General features: G+C 44.4%; 2 protein-coding genes across 5 annotated transcripts in view; both read left to right on the top strand.

The window, feature by feature from the left end:
- Positions 1–527: 527 nt before the first annotated feature.
- On the top strand, positions 528–24,083 carry LOC138112815 (dual specificity protein phosphatase 13B-like). 4 transcript variants are annotated; one of them, XM_069020399.1, is made up of 4 exons: positions 528–677; positions 20,353–20,548; positions 21,668–21,888; positions 23,011–24,083. In XM_069020399.1, exons 2-4 carry the CDS (start codon positions 20,382–20,384, stop codon positions 23,235–23,237), a joined length of 615 nt encoding a protein of 204 aa, XP_068876500.1. In that variant the 5' UTR covers positions 528–677; positions 20,353–20,381; the 3' UTR covers positions 23,238–24,083. The 4 variants fall into 4 exon arrangements, with proteins under 4 accessions (XP_068876500.1, XP_068876498.1, XP_068876499.1 ...); XM_069020397.1 differs by lacking the exon at positions 528–677 and adding an exon at positions 5,734–5,852; XM_069020398.1 differs by lacking the exon at positions 528–677 and adding an exon at positions 13,829–13,897.
- A 1,364-nt stretch (positions 24,084–25,447) lies between these two features.
- LOC138112373 (dual specificity protein phosphatase 13B-like) overlaps positions 25,448–27,846 on the top strand; it is a 31,922-nt gene continuing 29,523 nt past the window's right edge. The window contains exon 1 of the mRNA XM_069019317.1: positions 25,448–26,026. The gene's annotated coding sequence lies outside the window, so the exon portion shown is untranslated. The remainder of the gene's footprint in view (positions 26,027–27,846) is intronic.

Here is a 27,846-nt window from a genome sequence, read left to right on the forward strand (position 1 = left end):
TTCTCATATTCTGTAAGCATCCACTTTCAGCCACAGCCAAGCACAGGATAGTGGGCTCGGTGAACCGTGGGTAAGGCCCAGGACAGGTGCTGTCATATTTTGAACTCACCCTCAAGCTGTGCTGTCCCCTCGTTCCTGGTAGCTTATTATTAGAACTGGGTCACATGAGGCATTTGGGACTGCGGCTCGGTTGCATTGACTGACATTTTTTTCACAGGGAAAGCTCTATGCTGGCAGGAACAGCACCATAGCTTATGTGAGGACAGAAGTAGCATTTTTTTGCATAAGATTCACTTAAAGCAGAACGTTCATTTTTCTGGCTGTTCCCCATTGCATCAGGGACGTAGCACTGAGCTAATCCAGGGAGGCGTCAAGGCGTGAGCTGTATTTAGACTCAGCCACCTGCTTGGGAACATCAAGCGGCAGAAAGAGCCTGCTTCAGCAAAAACCTCCCCTGTGCATTCTGCAGCAGCAGCTTCCAGCAGGCCCTCCCTCCTCTGCCTAACTCTGCATGAGGCCTCCAAAGGGGTCAGCACCTGAAGACAGACCCTGTTGGCCCAGGAATGCTCTGAGCCCGGCACTCCCTCTGCCCAGGAACTGCCAGATATTTTGGACAGCTGCAAACTGGAATTAAATCACGTGGGTGAAGAGTGGCCTAATCTCTACATAGGCAATATGTAAGTGTTATTTGAGGCTGAGCTGTTCTGAAGGGCTGGGAAATACAGTACTCATTAACATATGCTGTCCAACTTTATTTAATTAGCATTGGTAAACTTCATTGCCTTAAAATAGACTTAAGATTAGCACAGAAGAAAGCAAAAGGACTATCCATTAAAGAAAGAACCTACTGCACAGGAAAATAATTAAAAAGAGAATTAGACTCTCTTTATTGCTTTGCATTAATTTATAATTGTGTAACATAGAGATTTTATTAATGCTGCAGCATTTACCATACAAAGCACAAGACAGACTCATGATCCTGAGCAGCCTTAAAATTCAACAAAAATTGGGTTTTACCTTTTTTGGTGTAATTTTAACTAGAATGGGATTTTTCACATTCAAAAGTATTCTGATTTTGGCTGTTTATATGACAACTTGATTTGCAGTTGAAATTTCTGAGAAATCTATGGATATTCTGAATGACAGCAGACTTCACTCTTTATTTCTCAAAACTGTGCAGATGGGTATTTCACTCTGAAGCATGGAGAAAGCATGCAATAATCTGCACTCAACATGCCCAGTGCCCAATGTTATGCCAAAACAAGTTTTTTGTCACCACCATCAGGTTGCAAACTTGTTGAAATACCTAGAAATTACTATAATTCCTACAGGAGAGAAGCAGGAGAACTAATGCCCCTGCTGACTGCCCACTGATTACAGCTAAAAGCGGCCATTCTTTTAGCTATGAAACAGCAAAGCCAAAAAATGAGCTAGGTGACATTGGGGAAATAATCTGCATTTACAAAACTTGGGTTTACGAATTGCCGCCGGCTTCCGAATGTCCCCGCACTTGCAGGCAGGAGCGACAGCCGGCAGGTGGCCCTGGGCACGGCGGGCGGGGGCTCCCAGCTGCACGGTGGCCCGCTCGGAGCCTGGCTGTGCCGAGGCAGAAGCCACAACAACGTGCGGTGCCTTCCCTGAACCTCTGCCGCGGCCAGGAGAGGGAAACCGACCTTTGCCTTTGCGGTTCAACCTTGTAACTACACTTGGAAATTAACCCCTTTGCTTATTAGAACCATGTGCAGAAATAAGGATTTGGAGAATTGAGCCTGACAGGTAGTAAAGGCAAAGATTTAAGACCAAAAATCACTGAAATTGTGTTGTCTTAACAGCAGCATTTGATTTTTGACAGCCTTCTAAGTGCAGTTTTAAGACCTCCTTTTAATGCCTGTGAGTACACATGTTCCGAACTACTCTTGGATGTTTCTTTCAATCACATTCTGTCTCATGGGGGAAGAAAATGGTGGGGAATAAAATGAAAAAATATATAGATAACAACACTGTGTAGGTGTAGTAAGCAAAAAAAGAACTTTGAGCACATTCAGCTAACAGAAATAAAAATGTAAACAGGTTTCTTTGCTAATGCAACAGCTGATCACTAATATCAGCTTAAATACGAGTTACAGATTGCAAACGGGGAAACTGGAAGTTGATCAAGTGCTACAGATAGAATTTTCTTTATTCTGCCAACACCAATAAGACAAATGGGAACAATACCTGAGAATAAGGTTTCATGGGCTCTTCATGAGATAGAGATGGGGAAGAGAGAATGTGCATTTAGGGCCCAGCCCAGTACTCAGTGAAGTTAATAAACAGTGAATGTTTCTGTTCCTGAGCAAACCCATGCCGGCATTTGGACTTGTGCCAGAGCTAAAATAGCCCAGAGCAGTACCATATATTGTCACTGCTTGTTTCTGTGGAACCAGTTGCATGCAGTTTCTGAGCAGCTACTTGGAAATCAAAGATCAATCTAGAATTAATGCTGTATTTTATAATAAACATTTCTCCTTATGCCTTTATCAGAAATCTGATGTTGAGCATCTTTAAACAAGTTAAATATATCATAAAATAAAGTAGGGATGGCTGACTTTACATGATGACTTTCATCCTGGAGGACTTTGAAGTTGTCAACAAACTGATTATTAAATATCTGTCTGGCTATCAGCCATTGCTGATAGGCAAGGCCAAGACCAAGACCCTTTGGGTTGAAAGGTAAAATGTTTTCTGAAATGCTACATAATAAGCAGCTGAGGGCAAAATATGTAAAATATTCTGCAGAAATCAAACTTCATGCTGATCTTAAGCGGGCAGGTTTATTAACTGCAGTTTAACCAGATTAGCAAGGCTAATAGCACTTCAGCAAAGAAACATGGTACAGTTACAGACTGAGGCAAAATGGTTACAGGCTGTGCTAAAACCTCAGTGTGTTCAACACAGATATTTCAAATCCAATTATATCAGGACCTGAGCTACCTCCTGAAGTGAATTTTTGTAGGGTATTTGGGCCAGCAGTCCTCAATGTGATTGTAGACAACTGAAGTCTGTAAAACTTGTTAAATTTATTTCTTTTCAGAAGTGAAATAACTTGGAATTCTGCATTTCCAGATATGTTATGAGTATATTCAGAAATCACAACCTTTTGCCATTCTTCTACTACCTTACTTTTTCTTACATGTCTCAAAGGGGAAAAAATGTCTCAGACTGTGGTGGGCACTGGGCTCTACAGACAGGAATACATCACAAGGCAAGAAGATAACTTGAGCTACTTCTAATCATGAGCTTTCATACATGATTCTCCATAGCTCCATAACCCATAACAAGGAAGGCCTGAAAAGGCTTGCTGATACCCATGCACTGAATGCAGCACATTTTTGCATGGAGAATCAAAGGAAATCAAACTTTCCACAGCCAGGAAATGCATTATTATGGAATACCTGCAGAAGACACAATCGACTTTGACCTTGTTGCCCATGTCTGTACATTCTGAGTGCTTTAACAAGGGCAAATGGCGAATCCCTGTCCCCATGGTAAACTGCTGCTCTTACACAGCACTCACATTAAGCAATCACATATTACTTTAGCAGCATTAACTGAATGTCACTCAATCACTTGGGTAAGCCTAATTATCCACTTACAGACATTGTCTTCATTGGCACATGGGAAAACAGCAGGATCCTGAGAGATTAGGACTGACCAACAAAACCATATCCACATCAGGGGCAAGGATCACTCATACATGGTGTGCTGGTAATCATCAGAGTGTATCTTCTGTAGCAGGAGAGAAAAAGAAAAGGAATTATAAAAGGGAAGAAAGCTCTCAGTTCTCAGTCTGAAATCACCAATTTTTTTGTTGTTGTGGGGGTTTTTTTGTTTGTTGTTTTTTTGGGGTCTTTTGTTTTGTTTTGTTTTTCTGTACTGATTCATCAGAATACACAACACAAATAACTAAAAATAGTTACTTTCTGGTTTGAGAAACAGCCAAAAGCTGCAAAGAGCTATTGCAGAGACATGCCAACTGGCCATTTACAAAGCCTAATGCCATGTGTCTTCCTCTGTTTCTGGACTCAGATCTCTAGAAACATAAAGTGGTTCTTGATTTATGAAAGGGCTGTATGTAATACCCTGGAGGCTACTTTATCTCAGCTGCTGTAAATTGGATCTCTCAGAGATGAGATGAGATGAGATGTGAGTGAGGCAGAAGTACAAGCTCCCACAATCTGTGACCATGGCACTGTTCTGTGCAGCTTGGAACAGCATTATGTGTATTCCTTTCTGTTTCGAAAGGAAAAATCTTTATTTGCTATATTCTTAGAAAATGCAGATCTGCTTCCTTTATGCTGGCTTACTTTATGATATTCTGCCACTTTTCTCTAGGCAATGCTATCCAAAGAGTTACCTAGTAGTGAGCAATTTCATCAAGCTGCAGGATTTACATATTGAACTAAGATACAGTATGCACCTATGTAAACTCCAAACTCTTATGACATTAGAAAAACACAAAGCGACAAGGAGAAACATCAGAAAAACAATCTGAATATGAGATAAAGATGAAAGGAACATGACCTAAAGCTTTGGCATCAAATCTATTTTTCCTCTCTGTTTAGGGTATAGAATGTTTCTGAATTTTGTATGTTCCTGTTGTTCCTCAGTCAGTTGGGTAAATGAGGGCAGCAAATATGCTAGGTACTCCTCTGGGATACGTTCCCAATTTGTTGTCCATTCTGCTCATTCAAACTCTTAAAACTCAACTCCAAGAGAAAATAGGCCCCTGTTTAAAATTAAATCTCTTAAGTATATCCCTGGACATAAAAAGATGCTGACCTGTTTTGCTGATTGGTATCAGCAAATGAAAAGGGGAAAATGTTGTCCAACCCATACAAGAAGTCACCCAGATGGGAGACAGCTTTCTCACTCTGGTGACAATAGATGCTCAGTGGCTGGGGACTTTCCAGAGATAACTTCCTCCTGCCATGCCCTCTGCCCAGCTCTGTCTCAGCTTTATGGACTTGAGAATTACTGCAAATATAATAAATTTTCAGCCATAAATTAGCCATTTCTCTCATGCTCAGAATTTCCTGTTCCCACCAAAATTCTTATATTTGAACATTGCTGTGCCTCTAACACTGGTGAACATGGAAAGAGACAAGTTATTTACTTTTAATTCAATATTTCATAAAGGAACTGCTTTTTAAACCCTATTCTGGCTGGCTCAGAAGGCAGGTTCCTCCCAGTCCCCTGTCTTTTGTCAATGTCTCGCCGAGGAAAGGGGACTGTAAAGAAAAAAATTTGAAACTTTTATTTGAACTGTTGAAATGACTACCCAAATTAGCCAGCTAAGCTAGACCACCCTAGGGTAGTTCTCATCTTAGAGCATTTGTTTGGAAAATAAATTGTAGTTTTAGACTGAAGTCCTAAATATGCAGAGGTAAAAATACCTGGGGAGGTTGCTGGTGGCAATTCAGCATCTCAGCAGAATTCCATAGCATTTGCCCAGAGTTCACTTGCCACATGCATGCATTTCTGGAGAAGATAATGCAGTGCTGCATCAGAACACCAGAGCTGAGACAACACTAATCCTTGTGGAAACTCGTATCCAAAACCAGCAGTGTAACCCAGGGGAGAATTTGCCCTCCTATTTCCAAAAAGAGAAGTCTGCCAAGGACGGTATGGCCTAAGAGGCACACATTACTGGCAGGCTCTCAAGTGTCAAAATAGATCCGGCGTTGCCAGCAGCATAGATCCTGTGCTTCACAGGCAACACACAGACAAGAAAAACAATCAAGTTGTCTGGTGGAAAAAGCGGCTTCCCAGGATCGCTCTGACCATGGTGTGATTGTGATCAATCCACATTGGCAAGTATCATCTTTCCACGTGTGTTTCGCCTCCCGCAGGCTGCCTGCGGAGAGCAGCTTGGGCAGGCTGATGCATGCTTGTTATTGCCGGCGTAAATATCTCTGCCTTGTGTTATTGTGGCACAAAGCAGCTGGACCATTTGAAAATCATTTAAAAAGCACTATAAAATTAGGGCTCCAGTGCTCTTATTTTATGGCTTTCACGAGCAGCCATTGCCTAGAGAGAAATTATCCTCTTTATTTTCAAGGCTAAAGGTTCTTTTAACATTCATCAAAATCGAAGTGCACCCTTGATAACACACTGAGCTGTTACTTATTTAGTACAGACTCTTTACCTTCTGCATAATATCACATTTGAGATCTCAGTTCCTCATATACAACTCATTTCATTGTGTCTGCTGTTGTTTTCACCAAGAGAATTTGCATAGTTTCAAGAGAGGCTGGATGATGCCCTGAAACATATTCTTTCCATAATTCCTTTTTTTTCTTTTTTAATTTTTAGAACAATAGCCTGGAGTGTTTTTGTTTCTGATCCTTCTATAAAAATGGCCAATTACCTCTTTGGCAATGGATTTGCACAGACCTATTAAGTGCTGTAAGTGAAAGATTTTCAAGGGCAGAAATAATACTTAGGTGCATAACGTGATAGACTCACTTTGAAACATCTCTTCCCTGCGTATATAAAAAACTGTCTTTGATAATTTTCTTTTTTTTCCCATTCTTGTTTTCACGGACAGCTTCTTTACTAAACTGAGGAAAACGGTGAGTGAACCAAAGCAGCATGACACAATGCAAACAGTACAAAGGGAAAGCCATTCTTTTTAGGAAAAAAAAAAGCACAGCTGTATCGACCATACTTACAGCTCAGATCTGAAGGGCTTAGGAAGAGACACTGCATGAAAGTATCCATCAGCCACAAAGGTGGCAAATCAGGAATGGTAAGGTCCTGCACATGCTCTGTGCTGCAACTCAAGAAAACCACTGTGTGCCCCTCTGTTGTTTAACCTGCCTTAGGTTTCTGGTCACCTTATTATCCAGACATCAAATACAGACTGAAGATAAACATTTATAAAGTCATAACCTTAGCTCTGTTCTCATGGTTCCCTCTTTGGCTAGGATTTTGTCGTTATGTCCTCTGGAGACAGCAGGCTCATTCCTGTGCCACTAGGCAGCATGTTTTCAGATCCCTGCAAGGGGGGTGGCTGGTGCTAATGGATCCTGCTGTGAAAGCATGTGTAGCCACATCAAGCAGCTGTAAAGTCAAGATGCACCATCCTGCCTGGAGGAGATGTAACCAGGCGGAAAGCAAGGCTGCCTGTGTGCAAAGGGAGTTTTGTCACCATGCCAGCACCTCTGTGAGCAGAGGGAGTTTGAGTTTTTAATGACAGAGATTTTGCCTGTCATCACCCAGTCTGTGATCCATCAAGGGAATGGTTAAGCTAATAGAGGGGTGAGATGAAGTTACTTGGTAATCACTATTGTTTATAGCCCTAGAAAGGTAGAAAATGGGACAAGCATGACAGACACCTTCATGGATGAAGGAGGTGGGACAGACATTTAGTAAGTCAGGATAAGAAAAGCACCTCAGCTCTGTGGCACATTTTTCTGTTCCAACAGTCAGTAACCACCTTCCTGTGCCTGACAGTCTCAGAAACAGAGAGAAGGGCCCAATTAAGCTCACCTAGCTATGGGCTCCTGCATTTCAGACCAGATTAGATCTTTCAGGTTAAGACTGACCTACCCAATCTCAGCCCTTACTTGTGGCGATAGTGAAAAGTGGCAGGAGAAGAGCAGAGATCAGTGTAGCCCTCTCAAGACCTGATCCAGAACCACAAGTGTGATTATGTCACCTGTGCAGGGGCTGCCTCCCTTTGGACCTGACATGCACGTGTGCTTGTTCCCTCTCAGGTGCTCATCTTGCTCAACAGAACAAAAATTAAAAACTCAGAGATATATCTCAGTAGAATAGAAATAGAAAATCCCTTCTACCCAGTAGTTTCAAATTCCTCGACAGACCTGAATTTGCCTTTGCTTTGTGGATAAACTGTCTGTGGTGAATGGGTTCCCACTATTGTCTTCACTAAAAAAAAGACAGCCAACTGACATTTGCAGTTACTACTTCAGTGCTGAAAGGGGAGGATTTTCCTTTCGAGCATTGAAGGGGAACAGGTGTCTAGAGAGTGTTGTTTCTCCCCCACATACATATCTACTAACACCTCAATGTGCAAAGGTTTGCTCACCTCACATCCAGAGCAGGATTAAGCATACCCTGGAGCTGTTTTGACCTAGATGATTAGTTGCTGAAAGCCTGACAAAAGGACCCAGGTTGTAGGATGTCCTGCACAAGGCAGATTCAAAGTAATTTTGTGCTCAGTTAAACCTATTAATTTCCAGGAAGGCTTAATCTACTTTTAAATAGCAGGTGGGACCCCATAACTCAGAGGTGGGCAGCCAAAGGGCAAAAGAAAGGTCCTGGATGCTGGCAGTGTTCTTGTGATGTTGCCAGCAGCTGCAGACCTTCCATCACTTGCTTTCCTCACAAAATGAAGCTGCTAACTGCAGAACCAAGTTGGGACCAAAGTAATTTTACCAGAAGAAGCAATACAAGAAAGAATACCTTAAAAGTCCAAGTAGGATCAGAATCTGGAGGGAAAAGGTGTGAGGGCATTGGGGACCCATATCACTGGTTCTTTTCCCTTATCATCACAACAATTCAAAGTTGCTTTAAGCATTTTGATTTTGCTTCTTCATTCTTGATGCCTTGTCATTCTTCTCCATGTTGCCACTGTGAAATGAATCTTGGTTCATAGTGACAAATGTATTTCCAGCCTGGGAGGCAGATTTGGGATGTTTAGTGCCTGTGTTATAGAATTCAGTATTTAGTAATGAGCAGTGTGGACACTGCATTCATAAGACAAGTGGAAAAGGTGCCAACACAGGTTAGACCTGAAGGTCTGGCTAGTTATTCATTCTCCATCAGCCCAGAGCACAGTCTAGGGGAAGCCAGCATAAGAAACAGGACAGCTGCGTGTCTTCCAACTTCTGGCTTTCAACAGATTGGCTACTTCTTAAACCTCTTGATACTTTTAATTACTACAGACTGGACAGAAGAACTGGTCCTAGCACAAAAGTCCCTAATTGCCCTCACGCCCTAACAAGCACCTTGCCTCCATCAGCTCCAAGGTTAGCTCAGGCTGTGGGGGAAAAAAAAGGAAAAGGAGGGGTGAAGGATGGGTGAAAAAGAAAGCTGAGTGGATAGGTGAGGAGCAGACTGGATGGGGTGAGGAGGAAGGCTGGATGGGGTGAGGAGCAGGCTGGTGCTGGAGGGGGATCTGGGGAGGCCACTGCCACGGGCCAGCACAGCTGCCATGAGCGTGAGCTTTGTCCCCTCAGCAGATGAACTGCAAAGGCCACTGATGAACGTCCTCGATACCTCAGTGAGGGAAGGCCAGGGTGGGCTGGGCCAGGCCAGGCCAGGCCAGGCCAGGCCATGCTGGGGAGCAGCAGCGTGGCAGGGCCATAACCCGCTGCGTCTGTACAGTGCTGCCATTCAGAATTAACTTCTACCAGTTAATGAGCTCCTGTGTGCCATCGACACACAACAATTTCTGTGATTTTCCACAGCTTTCTTTGATGTGTTAGAAGTGTGCAGGGGAACCACCACACTGGCCGCTGAGGAGGAATGCCTCTGGATACCTCAAAGCCCCTAGCCAGTCTAGTTGTGCTTTCCAACCCAATTTCTATTCTTGTAGATGGTTGATTTAAGAAAAGTATATGACGTGAAAGCAGCTGGGGAGAGAGCATGAGCAGCACAGACTCCTTCATCCCAGCCCTATTCCAAAGCCCCAGCAGCTCCAGTGACGCCCACTGCACTAAGAGTCAGTTTTCCCAGGAGAACAGGCAGGAAGGACACTGATTTGACCCCACTGCCCAGCCCAGCAACCCAGTGCAACACCCTGTCAGCACCCAGGCATGCTCTCCTGCCCAGCTGCTGTCCCTCATGTCTCCCACTGCTTCTGAAAGCCAGAGCAGTGGATGTGTCCTCTAGCTTGGCTCTTTTTCTACTACGGCTGGAGGAACAGGAAATGGGAAGAGAACCATATTTGGAAAAGATGCTATAAAAGACTAAAATAATCACTCTGCTTTTTACTTTAGGTGAGTGCATTATGTCTTGGACTGGTTTGTACAATAGATTTTGCCATCAGAACAAAACCAGGCCAAACTGCACAGTGTACAGGAAAAAATAGGCATTGTCACAGGCTTCTGTACAGAAAACCTGCATGGGAAAGGATACGGTGTAGATCTTTCGATGTATACACCCAGGTCAATACCAATCTAATTTATTCCGTACACTTCACATTTTTCTTCCGTCCAACATATGCAGTTTCTTGTAAGTGCTCCCTTTAAATGCCGGTCAGGAGTGTAATTGCGTCCTGCGATGCCCATCGCTGCGTATTTTTAAATCACCCAACATTGTTTTTTCCTGCCATCTTGTGGCAGCAGGAAAAATCACAGCGTTTTACTGGCAGCGGCGCTGCCCGCTGGCGTAAGATAAGGATTGTCAGTAAAACAGTCTAATCTATAATTGGCATAACTGCAAAAAAATACACCCCCTCTTGCATATTTAAAAGCTAGACTGATTCTTCCAGCTCTACTAGTTGATCTTGTAGCAGGGGTTCTTTGGTTACCCCAGAGCGAAATGTCTGTTTTGTAGACCTTGTGTTTCCTGAAGGGAGAGTTGCATAACAGGTGAGACTTTGTCATGTTATCACAAGACTTCATCAAGTGAACCCTAGATATTTTGAAAAGGCTCCTTTATGCCAGTGTTGCTCTCGGGTCTTCATAGCTCCTTAACAAAGCCACCTTTGTTTCCTATAAAACCACAGGAAGATCTTGTCTGATGGACATGTAAAGCTTTTCCTTTTACTGCAACAACTATTTCTGTCTGGTGTCTCAATGTAAACCCCGCAAAACCTGCCCAAACGCCTTGCATTGTTTGCTTAATTCTAAACCAAAACATTTTCATTATTTTGTTAAAAACACATATAAGACTTATCTAAGACTGAATTTAGGTTCCTGGGTTTTTTCCCCTTTTCCTGCAATCACAGAGAGGTTGGTTGAAAATGAACACTTGTGACCCCAACTCTCTTGCCACAATAGCTCTTCCGACATAGTTGAGGTAAAAATATGAAAATTATATATGGTAACTAAAAAAGAAATCAAAAAGAAAAAAATGCCAGTATTTTCCCTTAAAATAAATGCAAAATTCAGAGCCAGTAAGAAAAACTACTCACTAAGAAAATTTACAGCCTGCAAAGAGAGCATAAATAAAAGCTCTTCAAAGCTTTGTTCATTTTCACTAGCACCCGCAAAAATGACTGCTTGGGATGTCAGGCACTGGAGAAAAGGATGTTAGTGCTATTTATAGCTCACAGGTGGCTCCCACTGCCATTGTACCTGAGAATCCCGCTGTCCTCAATGCATTCCTGCGCACAGCAACTTTCTCAAGCAGAGGACAGCCTTCCCAAGCCTGTGCTGGAGGCACTGAGGTTTGCTTTGGGAAAATGGACCATTACGTTTGTGATGTGTTCCCAAACTGCCTGTTGTAAACCACCTGCAGCAGGCACAACCTCCATCAAGGACACACTCCTCCCTTCTACCTGTGCTCAGCTCTCCCTCGGGAGCCCTGAGGCTGCTGCTTTGCTGGAGGCTCTTCTCCCCTCCATCACCCTACCTACCAGCCTGGGCATGCATCTACAGTCCACACCAAGCCAGAGCACAAACCACAAGCAGAAAAACAACAGCATAAAGCCTGGCAAGATAAAGTGAAGATACCTTCCAAAAACTTGCTGGCACATAACAACCCTTGTTTCTGCCCTGCCTGACCACCTGCAAGACTCGCATAGCCTCAGTCTCAGGAGTTGGGCAGCACCATGCTGCCTGCTTCTCACAGAGACTTTGCAGCAGGGCCAGGCAGGGAAACTCCTTCCCAGTGACGCTGGGACTAGTGATGCCTTAAGAGGCCTCCCAGAAACACAGACAGGACAGGAGTAAAAGAATAAAATAGGTATTTATTTGAAAGGCTTTCAAAGGTCCACCCTGGGAGCCACAGGCTATTGCCAAAATGGACCCCAAGCTGGATGACAAGTCACAAGTTCTTCACACCTTTATAGGTTTGGTTCATTTGCATATCATTGTTAATTCTCCAATTAGAGCTTCAGTTCAATGATGTAATTTCCCTCCACTTGCCCCCCTTAGAAGCTCTTTGGATTATACTTTTTGGGCCTAGGATGATCTGAGTAACCTTGGAGAGCCGGCCCGGAGAGGCTTTGTTATGTCTACCTAGCACAAGTGAGCAGAAATTAGCAAGATACAAGAAACCTCAGAGTTACACTCTAAGCAGTACAGAATCAGGAAAATATAAAAGTTAAAACCTAAGCATCACTGGGTATTCCATGGAGCAGCAGCGTGTCGCTCCTGCCCTTGACTCCTCATCCCTCACAGCCCAAAGAGGCGGCCGCACACGCTGCTTTGCCCACAGCCCCTGATGAGGCACTTCCTACTTCACTCTGATTTACCTTGCACCATGATACCAGGGTGCTGCAACAGGAAAACCACTCACAGTTTTATTTCCTCAAATTTAAGGTAGGAAATTAGGAGCAAATACTCATCACACACAATCAAAAAGTTTGCAAGTGACAGGAAATCCCAGTTGTATGTCTTAATATCTTCTTTTAGTTACTCTCATGTGCTCATTAGTGGTCAATTCCTTTGTAACATACAATCACTCTTCTTAAAATATGACTTAATCAAAATCAAATAATGATTTTAAAATCAGCAGTTAAAAAAAAAAATCTAAAGAAAAAACATTCCACTCTGCCCCAACAGAGCTGAGAATGTCACTGGAAATCTCTGTGATATGCCTGAAAAACTCAAGTGCCAAAATAGATCTTCCACTGTAGTTTTGAAGTTTGCTCTTGATTCCACAGCAAAGAATTTGTACAGCTTTGTCAGCCTTAGAAAAACGTGCCTTTTTTGTATGTACCCTTTCAAGCAAGGCAAAGCAAGGAGAGCACTTCACTGCTTACATTAAAAGTGCAGGGAGAGACAGACAGCTCAAAGCTTCCCCTGCCAAACGACGGAGGAATATCAAAACCCCTTTGTCATGCCTTCAAATATCCTGAAATCTTGCAAACTTGACAGCATTGTCAATTTTGTATTGACAGCAGCAGTCAGATAAAAATCATTTGAGGAGTAAAACAAGGAGAAGAAAAAAAACCCCTTTAATCCACAGTCACACAAATCCATACTGCCTGCCGAAGTGCAAGTGCTTTGGAGCCCCTTTTAATAGCAATATATTAACATCCTTGTTTGTCTTTCCTGGATCTTGCAAGACGAATAATTTCCCCATATCCCTCTCTCAGTCTGGCCTCTTTGACACCATCTTTATCAGAACTGCCCATAACTCACACCTATCAACAGCCTGTGACACCAATGAAGTCTTGGCACAGCACTGGCTGTGACAGTGCTCACTGAACTGTTATCAATATCAAGGTCATTTTGTTTTTCTTGCTCTCACTGCAGCTGCAGCTTCTCTGCCCTCAGGGCATGAGCTGCCCAAGAAAGCTTTCTGTCTAAGCTCTTCACAAGCCACAGCCTCTCTGCTCCATTACTGGCATTATATAAGATTAGAGTGAAGTTTCTACTATTAGAAGCAGTTAGCTGCATGGTGATTGTGTGCTCCCCTGATTACAGCATACAGCACAGTTATGCCTGCTGGCAGCAGGACTAGAGAATTTTAATTCAGGGAGAAGCATGAGCATAGTTGAGATGCATCAAAAAATCAGTAGTTTTGTGAGGCTTGAATTCCTAGCTGTGGTACCCTGGACAGGAGTGCCCCAGAGGAGAAATAAAAGGGAAAGAGCATCATCCTAGGCTCGGCAGATACTCACAGACAGTCGGAAATTGTACTAGGAGCCTGTGGAGGGCAGCGCTGTCTTGCTGGGGATGGTGCATTGCATAGTTCAGAGATGCCAGCTGCTAAGGTAATACTTCTTTTTTATCTCTTTTGAATCTGAAAGCTGCAGATGTGAAAGCTGTCGTTGTGCCACAGCCATGACCTGTCACTGCAAGCAGGACTGTCCGTTTTTCCAACCAGCACCTTCATTTTTAAGCCTTCCTTTCCTGCAGCTTTAGCCCCATGCGTGGGCAAGTGCTTCTTCCTAGGTTGCATGACTCTCCAATACGAGGGTTGGGGGAGGTGGGAGGGGGGCAACACAAAGGTTCTCCCCCTCGGAATGACAAGAGTTTTGGGAAAATATGTGCAGATCCATTACACTGCAAAGAAGAGGAAATGCTCTCCAGGAGCACTTCTGTAGGGTAGCACCCTCTCCCCAAAAAACAACAAGGTGAAGCTCATCCCACTGAGCCTGAGCTCAGCAAGCTCTGCCCCTCCTGGGGGGCTTGCCTTGTCCAAGGACAACCGTGGCTGTGTGACCTGGGATGGGGCTGCTGGAAGGCACTGTGCGAGAACAAGTGGTGGGAGGCCTCGCTGGGGCTCCCTGCCTCACTCAGGGGCCCCTCTGAGCTGAGATGCTCGGGCTCCATCTCCACCTGCACACCTGTGTCTGGCCATGCACCCCCCCCCCCCCCCCTTGTCTTCCCACTTCACCTGGGACCTGCCTCACGAGCAGGAGCTCTCCTGGCTATCCAAACCTTGCCTAAGGCTGATTGCTCTCACCTGCCCTGCCCTGTGATTGCTCCCACTACTGAAATGGCCTTGTGCATTCCTGCCATACCCAGGTGGAAGAAAGTCCTGGGGGGAGCAGCAGCAGCAGCTGCCCCTCCAGCATCAAGGGCAGCCCTGCACAGGAACAGGAGGGCTCACAGAGGAGGGAGCCTTTAGCTTTCCAGCCCAGCTCAGGCTCCTTGCAAGCAGAAGTTGGTACCCTCCAGCTCAGTTAGGAAAAGTGAGAGGGCCCCATCATAAATGTACAAGGCCGGACGTGAATGGAGATGTCAGGAGGGAGACCACGCGGTGAAGAGGTGTGAAGACTCGGATTTTCTCCCACCCTGTAAAACACGGTTGCCAGTGTAGGGTGAGGGACATCTGCAATCTGAGCTGGGCTGGGCTGAGAGGGAAGCCGTGGAGGCTTGGAGGGCTGCTCCTGCTCTTTCCTGACACTGTGGTTGAAGGGCGGGCTGTGTTTTCCAGAGCCCTTGATCTGGCATCTTTCCCAGGCAGTAAATTCTCTTAAAAACTGAACCAAACAGAGCTTTAATTGTACATTCTGCTTTTCTCTTCACTCCAAAATAATGGCAATAGCATTTATACAGTGCTGCATTGAACATATACCCGCACTGAGGCTGAGGGACCGATTCTGCTTTCCATTATTCAGGGGCACTGCCTCTGGTGAGGCAGATCAGAGTTTGAACAGTGAGCTGGAGCAATGAACTTCTACTATTCCCTGCTGTTTGACTGTGGGCAAAATAAAAGGCCATAATACATGGTGCAGTCAGCCAAGAAAGCAATATTGCTCTGCCATGTGCACAGTCTACACGAAGACAAGTCCAGGATCTCATTTCTAAATTCCCATAGGTGCCTCATTTAAACCATCAGCCATAACCTGCTTCTCATTTTCAATACCACTTGGTATTAGAGCTGCAGTGAACTGCTGGTGAGAGATTCTAATTCCTGCAAACAAGCCCCTGTAGGCTTGCAAGGAAAACAGAGAGTTCCCCTCTCTGTTGCCTGCTAGGTTCCCATCTGGCTGTTTTAACTTTGCTATTGCTTTTAAATGTGCCTGTTTCTTCACACAAAGTTTTCAGCTCTACCTCAAGAGACTCCTGGGTTCTCTTAGCATCAGATTCTGACCAAAGTAGAGACACAGACTGGGTCTTCTTAACAAAAAGGAAAATCATATTTCATGTTACAGTATCTAAAAGATTAATTCCACTAACATGATCATTTCCTTCTGAACCACACTTCTTTCCATCTGGACTTTTCCATCAGGAGGACAAAGAGCCATAGTGTTACACACTACCTGAGAGAAAAGAGCAAGGAATGTAAAAGATGAGTGCAGAGATGCTTGCTGAGAGAAAAGAGAAGAAAAAACAGAGTAGACACCATTTTCAAATGCATCAAGAGGCTGCTTTTTTATTTTTTTTCTCTTCCACATGAATTATAGTCTGACCCCATGCTTTGGAATTTTGAACCATTTAGTTTTTCAGGTTTTTGATTCAGAGAATTTAGGATATTTGGCTGCAGGAGCTTTCTGTATCATGTTATTGTTAGGTAGTGTTTGTGCTACCACAGGCCCTGTAACCACAGTAGTAACCACAGGCCCTGCTGTGCCTGAGGCTCTCAATAATCTCATGTAAGGATTTGTTATTGAAAGACATCTGTCCCCATCCAGGCTATCAGCATAACCACAGGCAGAGCTGTGCCAGCTAGGAAGGTGCTAGCAACGGAAAGAGGAAAGGTGATTGGGGTCCAACTAATGCCCTGCCAGACTCCTCTTGGGACTCCAGACATTCATTTAATCTCTGTACAGCCCAGTTTGGTCTTGAGGAGACAAGGGAACAACCATGGCAAAATGGCAGGAGGCCCTGTTACAGATGTGGAAATTAGGGCTAGGCAAATAGGGGGCTACTCAGTCTGTGTTCATTTTTAGTTAAATAAAACATGTTTTTCTCAACCAGGAACAAGCCATTTCATTTTGTTTTAATGTTTTAAAATATTTTATGCAATGCAGGAGAACAAATTCCAAAACAAAGTGACTGAATAGAAAAATGGAAATAGTAATTCTTTTTAAAATAACAAAATTAACTATTTCTTATCTACAATACTGGAGTGTTTGTGTTTTTACCCACAAAACTTTGCTGAGTTTTTTTCACTGGAATCTGCAAATGCAACACAAGTCAGTTAAATGCTTTAGCCAATTCGTCACTGGGGTTTGCATGGGGCTTTTTTCTTTTCTTTTTTTTTTTTTGCCAGAGAGATGGCCAATAGGAAATGGCAATTGTTTCCACCACAGAGAAAGGAAGGGAAAAAAGCCCCAAACCAACAAACCAAAAAGCTTTGCAGACTGCAGTATTCAAGTGGCTGGACAATACTAGGGAGATACAAAGCTCCACTAGGTTGTTGTAGACAAGGTTCTGACATGACTGGGTCCCTCAGCAGCTGCACCCAGCTGCATGCAAACAGCATGGAGTCACCCACAGGACTTCCTGGGTGCTCCTGTAGCCAGGCAATGCCACCTACGGCCACCTCCAGCCTGGGCCTCCAGGGCAACTCCTGGACCACTGGGCAAACCCAGGCTCCGCAGCCCAGACAGGGAACCAAGCAGGCCCTGGCCATTTGGGGTATACCCCAGTGCCCCAGGTGTCTGGGAACTGATGCAGAATGACAAGACAGTTTTAAAGCTTGTGCACTATCTTGTATTTTGTGGATTGCCCTTAAAATCTCTTTCCAGCGTCAAAAGTCTCCCATAGGTAGAATTTTTTGTTTGTTTCTGTTGTTTTACTTTTAAGCAGAAAAAAAAAATAGGAGAGAAAGATAGAAAGAAAGAATCTAATGAGATGGCTACAGTTTAAAAGAAAATTAATCCCATCCAACTTGCATGGTCTAGATCTCCGCAGAAAATGTTAGTGACCTTGTAAGACAGAATTTTTTTCCCTCAGGTAGAGGGATTCGTGCTCTCCTACAGTCACTGGCTGTTTCAAACCAGAGCAGCTTCTGGGAGCCACCCAGAGGGAGAAGCTTAGAGAAATGTAATCAGTCGCAGCACCTTTGCTACCTCTGCAGTATCTTAAAGTAGAGGGTGGGGGAAAATCTTCACCAAAGTCCCTGGCCTTCAATTAAAAAATTCATATTGCTTTCCTCATTAGTCCAATCATCTGCTATAGCTATTTCCAAGCTTACCAGAGCAGAGCAATCCAATTTCAAGGCCAGTGCAGTGCAGGCAGGAGGGTGTTCTTGGGAGGAGCTATGCTTGTGTTGATACAAGGAGCTCACTTGTCACTTCAATAAAACAATGTTGGCACACTTTTTGGGAAGAGGATTGCTCTATGAAAGGGAGCTCTGTGGCAAAGCATCTCCCTGGCTGTGAAGGCCAGAATCACCTGCGAAGTGTCACTGGCACCAAAATGACTCAATTATTGGAGAACCTCCTCAAAGTCAGGTCTTGAACAAAAGGCCTCACAGTCTAATTCTCTTTGCTCATCATCTCCATTACTGTAACTAACTGAGAGGCTACAACAGAAGTTTAAAGCAGCAGGGGCTAGGAGAAGTGAAAGTTTGGTATCCATCTGCTCTACAACTTCAGCCCTTAAGCATTTGCAGCAACTAAGAGTCAGCCACACTCCTCAAAAATGAGCCTGTGGTCTTAAGAATTTCTTGATGTAGAAGCTGTATTATCTTTTTCTTTATTTCCTTTTACTGCTTCAGCTAAACGTTCTGTGTCAGTGAAAGTACAAACAGGTCATCATGAAGATGCCGGCAGTAGCTCTTGAGCACAGTGCATGACTTTCACAAGGCAGTAAAACTTGTAGGGCAACGCACAATATCTGTTTCTGAGCTATTCTTCATGCTAATCTGTGCTCGGGTTGCACAACATACTCCTTTACCAAAGCTCTTGATCTTACATTATCTGCCCTGAAAAATTTGTAGGCTTTTATCTCTATATTCCTCTCTATTTCCCTACAGTTCTTTTATTCCATCATTAAAAGTAAAACCAGTCTATTTTTTTTTTCCTATGTCTCCCATCATTTTTATTGTGCTTTTCATATATTGCTTATTAAGTAGTTACCCTAGGGAGACCTCCTTCTTATTGGAACATACAAAAAGCTATAACTGCACTTAACATTTGTGGGAAGGAGGAGGGAGGAAAGGGCAAAGGAAGCAAATTTAGACTGAGGTCACAGACATATACATGTATGTTCAGTAATATGCCTCACATCATCTCCACTTCTTCTTCCAAAGGCAAAAATATATTCTCCTTTCTTTTCTCCTTATTCCCCAAATCAGCCTATACTGTAAAAAATAGTGTACATGGACAAAGTTGTTATTTTAGGAGCAACATCTATCTGGCTGCTGCTGCTGTGGGGCAGGGGAGAGACCAGATGATTTCCAAAGGTCCCATCTGCACTTGTTTTCTAAAATTGCTGAGAAAATAAACCCAAACTTTAGATTTAGGCATTCAGGCATTAGACTGAAAGCTGATGCCATATCAGAATAAACACCATTTACCCTACTTTGGGAAGAGTTCTAGTGTGCCTTCCACATTGATTATGGCTCTAGTAAGAACAAGCAACCAGACAAAGCTCATCAATATTTTCAGGGGGCAAGAACAGCAATTCAAGATAATGAGATCCAGGCAGAAGAAATGCTCCTAAAGTCTCAGAGAAGAGACTGCTTGAATATCTTCACACTCTTGCTCTTCACTGAGCTCTGCTTCCAGCTGAACCAGCTGGCCTGGGCTTCCTGGGTCTAAACCAGCAAACAGCATTGTGAAAGGGCTGCCCCTGTTCCACAGCATGATTTGTGAGGGTTCACAGATCTATGATCTCACAGACCTGTGAGGCAGCCCTAGATGGGATTCTCAGCAGGACAACAATGCCAGAACTTTTAGCTCTATAATTTCAAAAATACTCTTTTTTCTCACATCCTGGGTAGGTACCCTGCCCCTCAGACAAGAGAAATGGCCCCTCTCTGGAGGGAAGTAGCTATCATATTATTTATACAAAGTGGAACAGCTCCCAGAGGAGAGACTGAGACAGACAGGCACAAGAATACCAGTATAGCTAAGTGTCCAGGGATATTCAACTGAGAGAAAAAAAACTAGTTCAGATCCTCTGAACTTCTCTTTCTATACATACAGACATACATGCATATATATGTTTATATATGCATGTGAAAATCCGTTCCTATGTATACGTGTACGTATGCGTGTACGTGTGTTTAAATACGTCACTATAAATGGAAGAAAATTGTATGCACACAACTTCTATATGTGTGTACACATACAACATACAGATGTCTCTCACATACACATCCTAAGATTTCCACCTTGGCCCTAGAAGCTTTGTAAGTATAAGTCAGTTTAATGATGCAGTCTTTCAAAAGCTTCAAGAATTTTAACTAATCAGAATCAAGTGTACACAAATACTCTGGTAGCTCGTCAACAAAAAGAGAAATTATACCCGTGCCTACAAGGTTCATCCAGTCCGCATTCTGGTGGTGCAGATGTTCTTTACCAATGGCGTTGCTTGACAAGAAATTAAATCACATTATCTTATGCTGCTTTCTCAAGGGAGAAATTACATGCCTGTAGAGTCCTACCCCTGAGTCAGTCTGGCTCTCTGGATGCTTTTAGCAACACCTGCAGGCCCTGCTGCACACACTACTTCTAATAATGTAATCCTATTTGGAGGGTAATGAACAGGTCTACTTTCTAGGGAATAGTATTTCTGTATGAAAATTTCCTCTCATTCATTTCAGAAAAGCTGTCTCTGATACAGCCTGAGTGCATGCAAGGGAGCAGCAAGATGCCTCACACCAGAGACTCTTCATCTCTGGCTAGCAGCACTTCCTATGAAACACCAGCACTATCAGATCTCCAGCGACTCCTGTGGCTCAGAGGAGGGTCTGATAATCATGTGGACCAAGTCTGGCCAAATATCTACCTGGGAGATGCGTAAGAACATATGGTTCTATTGTTAAGCTGTTATCAGTCCCTAAGGGGAGGAGAAAAAGTTGTGGTACACTGGGGAGCAGCTTCTGGGTCTTCAGGAATGTTTTTGTAATACAGGCTTCCAAAACTGGTGATGTAAAGAGCTTGGATGTTAGGAAAAACAAGGCATGCAAAATGGTGACTTACAGTGTGTCTGACTTGGTTTTTTATATTCTTTGAGCCACCATGGATTTGGCAGGGTAAAAATTATTTGTATTATAGACTAAAGTCCTCAAACAACCTATGCCAAATTGATGTCAATTCTGAGATGCATTATGTGGCCTGGAAGCTGTGCTCTAAGGCAGGAGACAAGATGCCAGGAGCCCTCACAGTCAAATAGGGGTAGCAAGATTAAGAGCCAGAAGGAGGAAGGCTCAAATGAATTGTACAACAGTGATCTTGGCATTCCAAATCCAAGCCTTCTTTCAAAGAAGATAAAACTGAAACTATCAAACAGGAATTTTCATGCAAATACCTTATTCTTGTGACCAATAATATTTATTCCTATTTCCTTCCAATTTGACTACTGCAGATTACCTATATCATTAGCTCATTTTCCCAGCTCCTCTTCCTCATGAATATATCAGTTAAGGTTCAGAATTCTGTGGAATGCCTATAGTCCCAATTTATGGTGGGAAGTGGGGTTCACCTAGCTGGTGAACACAATGCATCCACTTCATGTCCGAACCAGGACCAAGGTGTTGCTGCATCTGTGTGAGTTCTCAGTCTTGAGACCAGGCACACTATCAATGAGAGATTAGCTCTAGAACTTCTTAAACAAATATTTAAAGGAAAATCTTGACTACTTCATACAGTAAACCATGTTCTCAGGGATTAACTGCTGGGAGGCATTTGCTTAACTGACAGTATCCCACTGGCAAGTCTGTGCTCCCACTGCTCTCCACACCCCCATATCACATTTTTCATGCACAAAGCACTATGTGCTTCTTGAAATTTGCTCCTCTGTAAGCAGGATGCAGTTCCTGCATCTTTCCATAGTGGGAGCAGGCACTAACTTTAAACCATGCTATTTTTGCAGAATGCTAGGAGCGTTGCCAATGTGCCCTTCATGTCTTTCAACAGGTGGGCTGCTAGGAGCAAAACTACACTTCAAAGCCTCAACATTACTCATATCCTTAATGCAGCAGATGGACCATATAGCATCAACACGGGAGCCAAATATTATGCAGATCTGCAAATAGAGTACTATGGAGTAGAAGCATTTGATGATCCTTCCTTTGATTTAAGTATCTTCTTCTATGATGCTGCCAATTTCATAGGCACAGCCTTAAACTCTTCAGGAGGTAAGAGAAAAGCAAAGATAAGCTTTGGGAGGAAGTTTCAACACAAGCCAAATGACTTTTCCTTGCAGTAACAGGCACCAACAGAGCTCAGAATCAGCATATGGTTCAAGGCAGCACACGTAGAACCACTGAGCAGAGGATGGAGAAGGGTGCCTATGCCATGTGCTGCAGGGAATGTGGCTGTGCCAGGTCCCCAGGAGCTGGGGAAGACTGGCTGCCTCCAGCCCAGCATGGTGGAAAGAAGGGCAAGCTCTGCGACCAGAGTGTAGAGGGAAGGGCAGAGATTATGGCACTGCAGATGCTGCCCCATGGGCCCATCCTGTAGGAATCAGCAGGATCTGTGTGCTTCCACATGTCCCTCCCACCCCTCGCACACGGACGGGGGCTCCAGCTGGGGATCCTGCTCTGCATGCTGCTCCAGCTCCCTGTGGGAGCAGTGGCACTTTAGTGCTGGCTCGAATGCTTCACACGCTTAAGTACTTCACAGAATTGGAGCTTTATTCAGTCTGTCTATTAAGATAGAGAAGCAGCAGAAGTTAATGAACTAAGTCGAAAACTACGAGCCTGACCCACAGCCTGCTGAATTTTTGTCAGCAGAGTTTGGATTATGGCCTAGTTATCATAATTTCCATTTGTTCCAGAGTTTGCTCTGACTCTGACTGGCTGCAGGATCTGCTGCTTTCACTGGAGTGCTTTATTAAATCCTCAGTTACAGCTCACACTGGGCTGCTGAGATACAGTAAATTACGACTCCATTTTTACAGGCAGACTATCCCACAGAGTTTGTGGGACTTGCCAGTGATCACAGTCAGGGCTGGGCCAAATTTTTCTGCCAAAACTTGTTTTTTTCCACAGAAAACTATACTAACAAGTTTAGTCACAGAAAGCTTCTCCTTCTACAGAAAAGTTCAACTATTTTAATCTTAGGCCTAAATTAGATGCAGGAGGTCAGTTTGCAATACCACCTTGCCTGAGAGGTGATCTTCCTGAAAGCATGAGGATCCACTAAATGTCACCATTGCTTTTTTAACTTGTTTCTAGTATTTTTTTCTCCTCCTTTGTCTTTTCCACTTTAGAAATGCTAAAGCACACTCACCTTGCTTTGCCTTTTTGTTTCTGCAGGTAAGGTGTTCGTTCATTGTGCCATGGGAGTGAGCCGCTCGGCAACTTTAGTGCTTGCCTTTTTAATGATCCATGAAAACATGACACTTGTGGATGCTCTAAAGACAGTGAGTGCTCACAGAAACATCTGCCCAAATTCGGGGTTCCTCAGCCAGCTCCGGGACTTGGATATTAAACTGAACGAAGAGAGGAAAGGAACCAGAGCATCTCTTACCAAAGGCCTGTGAGAGACTATTGCTGAAAGAAAGAGGACAAAATCTTATTTCAGTTGCCTGTATCTCTTATAGATGAACTGCATTTATAAATTTAGGACACAAGTTTATGAGACACCAGGATGCATGTTATTAATAAAAGTAGATTTTGCTTGTTGTTTCTGTTTTGCAAAGCCTTCCTAGATTTATATTTACGATTGGTTGTATACTCTATCCTTCACTCTCCACCTTAAAACACTGCTGTCTGCTGGTTTAAAAGAAAAAAAAAAGTAAAAAAGAGAAAGAGATCAGGTTCCACTTCAGAAATAGCTGTGTTTCAGCAACTAGTGAAGCTCATATCACTTTATGAAGTGTTAGGCTATTTGAGGTGAAAGATGCCATATTATTTATGCTACAGTAATGCTTAGAAGTTTTCTTATGAACCAGCCCCCCACCCCTTTGCTCCCTGTATCTCAGAGGGTTTGTATTTTGAGACTTGAATCTGGCACTGGTTAGTTCTTGCTTTTACAATTGGTGGAGCTCCTGAGTTGGGGTAAGAGGCTCTTTAAAGGCAGAGAAGCTGGGAAACAACACAAGCCACTCTAAGAAATTATTCCAGGTATCTCTACAGTGTTTTCCTTTTGGCTGTTCATCAGAGCCTTTTTCCTCCATGAAAGTACATTTCTGTGAGAGGGCATTAAAATATTGTTCATCTTCCATAGTAAAAATCATGGAGAAAATGCTGCAGAAAATGCTTCTAAAGAAGAAGGTGGGTTCCCAGCTGAGGCTGGTGCAGGAAAATATTTGATGACAAAGTTCAATGTATCCCAATTTGTCTGACAGTTCAAAATTATAAAACTTAGGATTTTCTTTCTTAAAAATAAAGGGTTATTAACATTACAACATCATATTCTGTGGCATTTACTTTTGTGAGGTGGACTCAAGTGAAAACTGAAGACACACAGGAATGGCAAGGGAGGTGTTGACAGGCATCAAGCTTTCATCTTTGTGTCTCTGGGCCACCATAAGAGCACTCAATAGCTACTGTCATCTGATGGATCAGTGCTGCCTGGAAACTATGTGAAGCACATCTGGCTTTTCGTTCCCAGCGGACAAGCATTTGCAGCACAAAGCCAGCTCCAAAGCCAGCTGGGGATGGCAGTTTGTATTCCTAGTACCAAACTCAGGAATGCAGAGGCATGAATACTCCCCACCATTCGAGCTGGCTACTCAAAACCAGCTCAGCAAGAAGGGAAAACATTCCTTGCCATTTCCAGTATTGTCTACAAGGTTAATTTCTGCCTTCAGGACAGACAACTCAGCACCTTTTATAATGCTTTTAGGTGATACCTACATCTGCTCTGTGGGCCAGACTATAGGAGTCAGAGCACAGAGCAGAGTATTTGGCACCGAGGACCTCATGCCAAGGTCATACCAAGGGCGTCTCAGGGGGTTTTACTTTGGACTAACCCTGTGATTGTACAGCCCTGAGCAGCAGTAGAGAAGTGCTGGAACACTTCTTTGCTTTAGCTCCCTGCATAATGAAACCTCCTTATGATCTCTGGGGCTGCTTTGCAAAGGCAAAAAAACTTAAGCAAGTAGGAATAGCCAAATTGTAAGTATGCTTCAGACCTAAATCAAAATTTATAATGCAGGTTTCCGTCACCAATTAAATCTAACAAAGTGATTTAAGCTTACAGAACAAGTCAGGGAAAACCCCCCAGTGGATCTGTCTATAGCGATGCCCCCAGCCTCAAGCACAAGAACCACATTTTCTTATCCTTCCCCCTCTAGAAGTAGGAACGAGGCCAACCAGCCATTTTCGGGCTGGAGCAAAGGGCAGAGCTGAGGATGCTGTTGCTGGGGGTATTACAGCATGCGCACATTAAACGCATTTCACAGGATACAAACTTACCGCGCTTTTAAAATACTTATTGGTACAAGTGGAAATCTGCAGCTTACTCTGATGGTAAAAATACTGTAAGCACAGCAAAGTAACACACAGAATGCAACTTCTCATGTTGCGATGTCTCGCGCGCGGCTTTTCTCCCAAAAGCGCACCCCGCATCCCACCGCGCATCCCGTCCCGTCCCGGGCGCTGCCCTCCGCCCGGCCCCCGCCCGCGGCTCCGGCTGCCGCCGCCAGGTGGCGCGGTCGGCCCGGCGCGGGCGGCGCCCCCGGCCGGTCGGGAGGCTGCGGGAGGGTCCCGGCGGGGCCGCGCCGAGTGGCGGGCGCTGCCACCCGGCCCCGGGCCTCGGACCCTCCTCGGCCGCTTTGTTCCGAATTCGGGTCAAACCCTGGGGAAACCGCGGCAGCCGATGCTCGGTAGCGCGCTCGTCCTGTCCCGCCGCGGGCGGCCCGCGCCGTCTGGCAGGCTGGGGCACAGCAGGGACGGACCCGGCTGCCCCCCACACGGGCGGGCCAGGGCTAAGCTCAGCCACCCCCTCACGCCTCACAGCGGGGCTGAGCCGCAGCTGCCCCGCACGGAGCAGGAGTGGCACCCCCTGCCGTCGGGGCAGCCCTCAGGCTCCGTGTCCCGGCACCGCCCGCGGCCCCGGCCGGTCACAGCCGCTGGCACCGCCTGAGCCCCGGCCTCCTCCACAGCTCAGCCTCGCCAGCTGCCTGCCCCGGCTCCTGCTGCAGGTCCAAAGAGGGTAGAGGAGTACGGGTTATAATTAACAGAATTAAAAATAGACTTTGAATAAACTGAACACCCGGAGAAGCTAGAAATTTGTTGTGCAGCTGGCACATTAGGAGGAAAGTGAGTGGTATTATTCAAACAAAGGTAATCCAAGACACCGCAGCGCGGGAGCTTCGACTACCAGGCAAGTACTTTTAAGCTTGTTTACAAACCAACTCCCAGTGAAGTCAGCACCTGCACCGAGCAATGTAAACCCCCCCCCCCCCAGCCAGCTCCGCCCGCAGCGAGCCCCCGGCAGGGCCCGGCCAGAGCAGCGGCTGGGCCCTTATACTCAAGAACTCCAATATTTGTGAAATTCGAGTTTGCTTTCCAGCTGGACTTACAGGCTGAGGATCTCTTGCTAAAAAAGATGCTTAAAAAACCAAACTCATTTTATTTAAATACCAATCTGGCTTGTATTTAAATTTCTTACAGCTCTTGTCTTTAAGACAATAGCTATGAAGCACTGGATGTGGGTTTCCTTCCTCTTAGCTGATGTGCACAAGTCGATCCCAGGAAGGGAGAGACTGTCCAGCCAGTTACATGGGAGAAAATGTGAAACAGACTATGAATAAAATGGTGTGCAGTTCACAAACAAAACCTGGGAGAAACAAAATGAAAGAGTAAGAAGTTTGAGAGGAGAGTAAGGGGGGCGGGGGGGTGCAGGGTCTCTCTTTTTTTTTTTTTTTTAATACTAACTCTTTATAGTTTGGGGCATTTATGGATTATTTATAACTAGGATAGACTTTTCAGACAGAAATGGGATTTTTAATATCAGCAGTCTTCCTCAGAACATTTTTATTGAGGAAATATGCTTGTATGGCTGTGGAAGCCATTGTGATGCTTGGAGTAAAAGAGTACAGAAGGAGAAGACTGGGTTAAATTAATTCCTGCTAAATACCTACCAGCAGACTTGCTGTCTGTATGGGGAGCTGGAGACAGAATTGTACCAGGGTAAAAAGGATAGTGTGTCTATTTATAGTGCTGCCTTTAACACCATAGGAATTCAAAGGAAAACTCCAGCTCAGCACACAGTCTTCTCATCATCTTCTTCTGTCAAGATTAAATGGGGCCTGAGATCATTTCCCCTACAAATCCTTTCTAGGAAGGATCTGTTCCTTTGTGCAACAAGGAACTACGGTGGTACAAATCAGTCCAGAGGTCAAATCCTCACCCAGCCAAATGTTACCACTTTGGGTAGTCCGAGGAAGAGGAAAAAGAGACAAGCCTTACAAGCCTCAGCAGTTAAGCAGGAAAGACCAAAAATGTCTTGCCTGCCATGCATCCCTGCTCCCCATACTGTCCCCTGCCCTTCTTACACCAGGTGTTCTGGGGCACTTGCAAACAAAAGGGTGTGTGTAGCTCCAGCACAATCCCAGTGCCAGGCAGCAGAGAGAGGAATATGAACAGGGTACTGGCACAAAGTTGTGGTCATTCATGGTACCACTTAAGATGAGGCTCTTACCCTGTGTGCCCCTCTTGCCACTGCAGAACCATCCATCTCTGGGAAGGAATGGGCTCCAGTAGCTACGTGGAGCACCTATTTATCAGTAGAAATTATCTCGAATGTTCAGAATACAAATGAAAGCATCTTTGGAAAGGGTATTAGTAAAAGCCTGACTGCCACTCTAAAAAAAAGGTAGACTCCTGGAGTTCCTTAGTTTCACTCTTCTTTTAGCATCGTGGCATGTCAGATCTTTCCTTCTCATCTTCCACCTTCCAGTTTGTCTTTTAATAAGAGCTGCTTTTTCGTTCTTCACAAAGCACTACCTACTCTGTCTCAGTGCTTCTCTTTTGTAATTCTGTTACCAAGCTGTCTGCTAGGTGGGGAGCAGAAGGTGCAGGACTTGGTGCTGCCTTTGAGGTACAGGTAATTATTATGTGCATCTGTTATTGTGGTTGCTGCCTCAACAGGTGGAAAACATGCTGTTCTCTGATAGATTTGCAGCACCCCATGCTCCTGCC

This window comes from Aphelocoma coerulescens, chromosome 6, assembly GCF_041296385.1.
Source record: "Aphelocoma coerulescens isolate FSJ_1873_10779 chromosome 6, UR_Acoe_1.0, whole genome shotgun sequence".
Classification (NCBI taxonomy): Eukaryota; Metazoa; Chordata; class Aves; order Passeriformes; family Corvidae; genus Aphelocoma; species Aphelocoma coerulescens.

Excerpts from the sequence above, each read along its gene's own strand:
- LOC138112815 (XM_069020399.1), top strand. The coding sequence starts at position 20,382 with ATGCAAGGGAGCAGCAAGATGCCTCACACCAGAGACTCTTCATCTCTG. Across the intron at positions 20,549-21,667 it reads AATATCTACCTGGGAGATGC|GTGGGCTGCTAGGAGCAAAA; the intron begins GTAAGAACATAT and ends GTCTTTCAACAG. Across the intron at positions 21,889-23,010 it reads AGCCTTAAACTCTTCAGGAG|GTAAGGTGTTCGTTCATTGT; the intron begins GTAAGAGAAAAG and ends TTGTTTCTGCAG.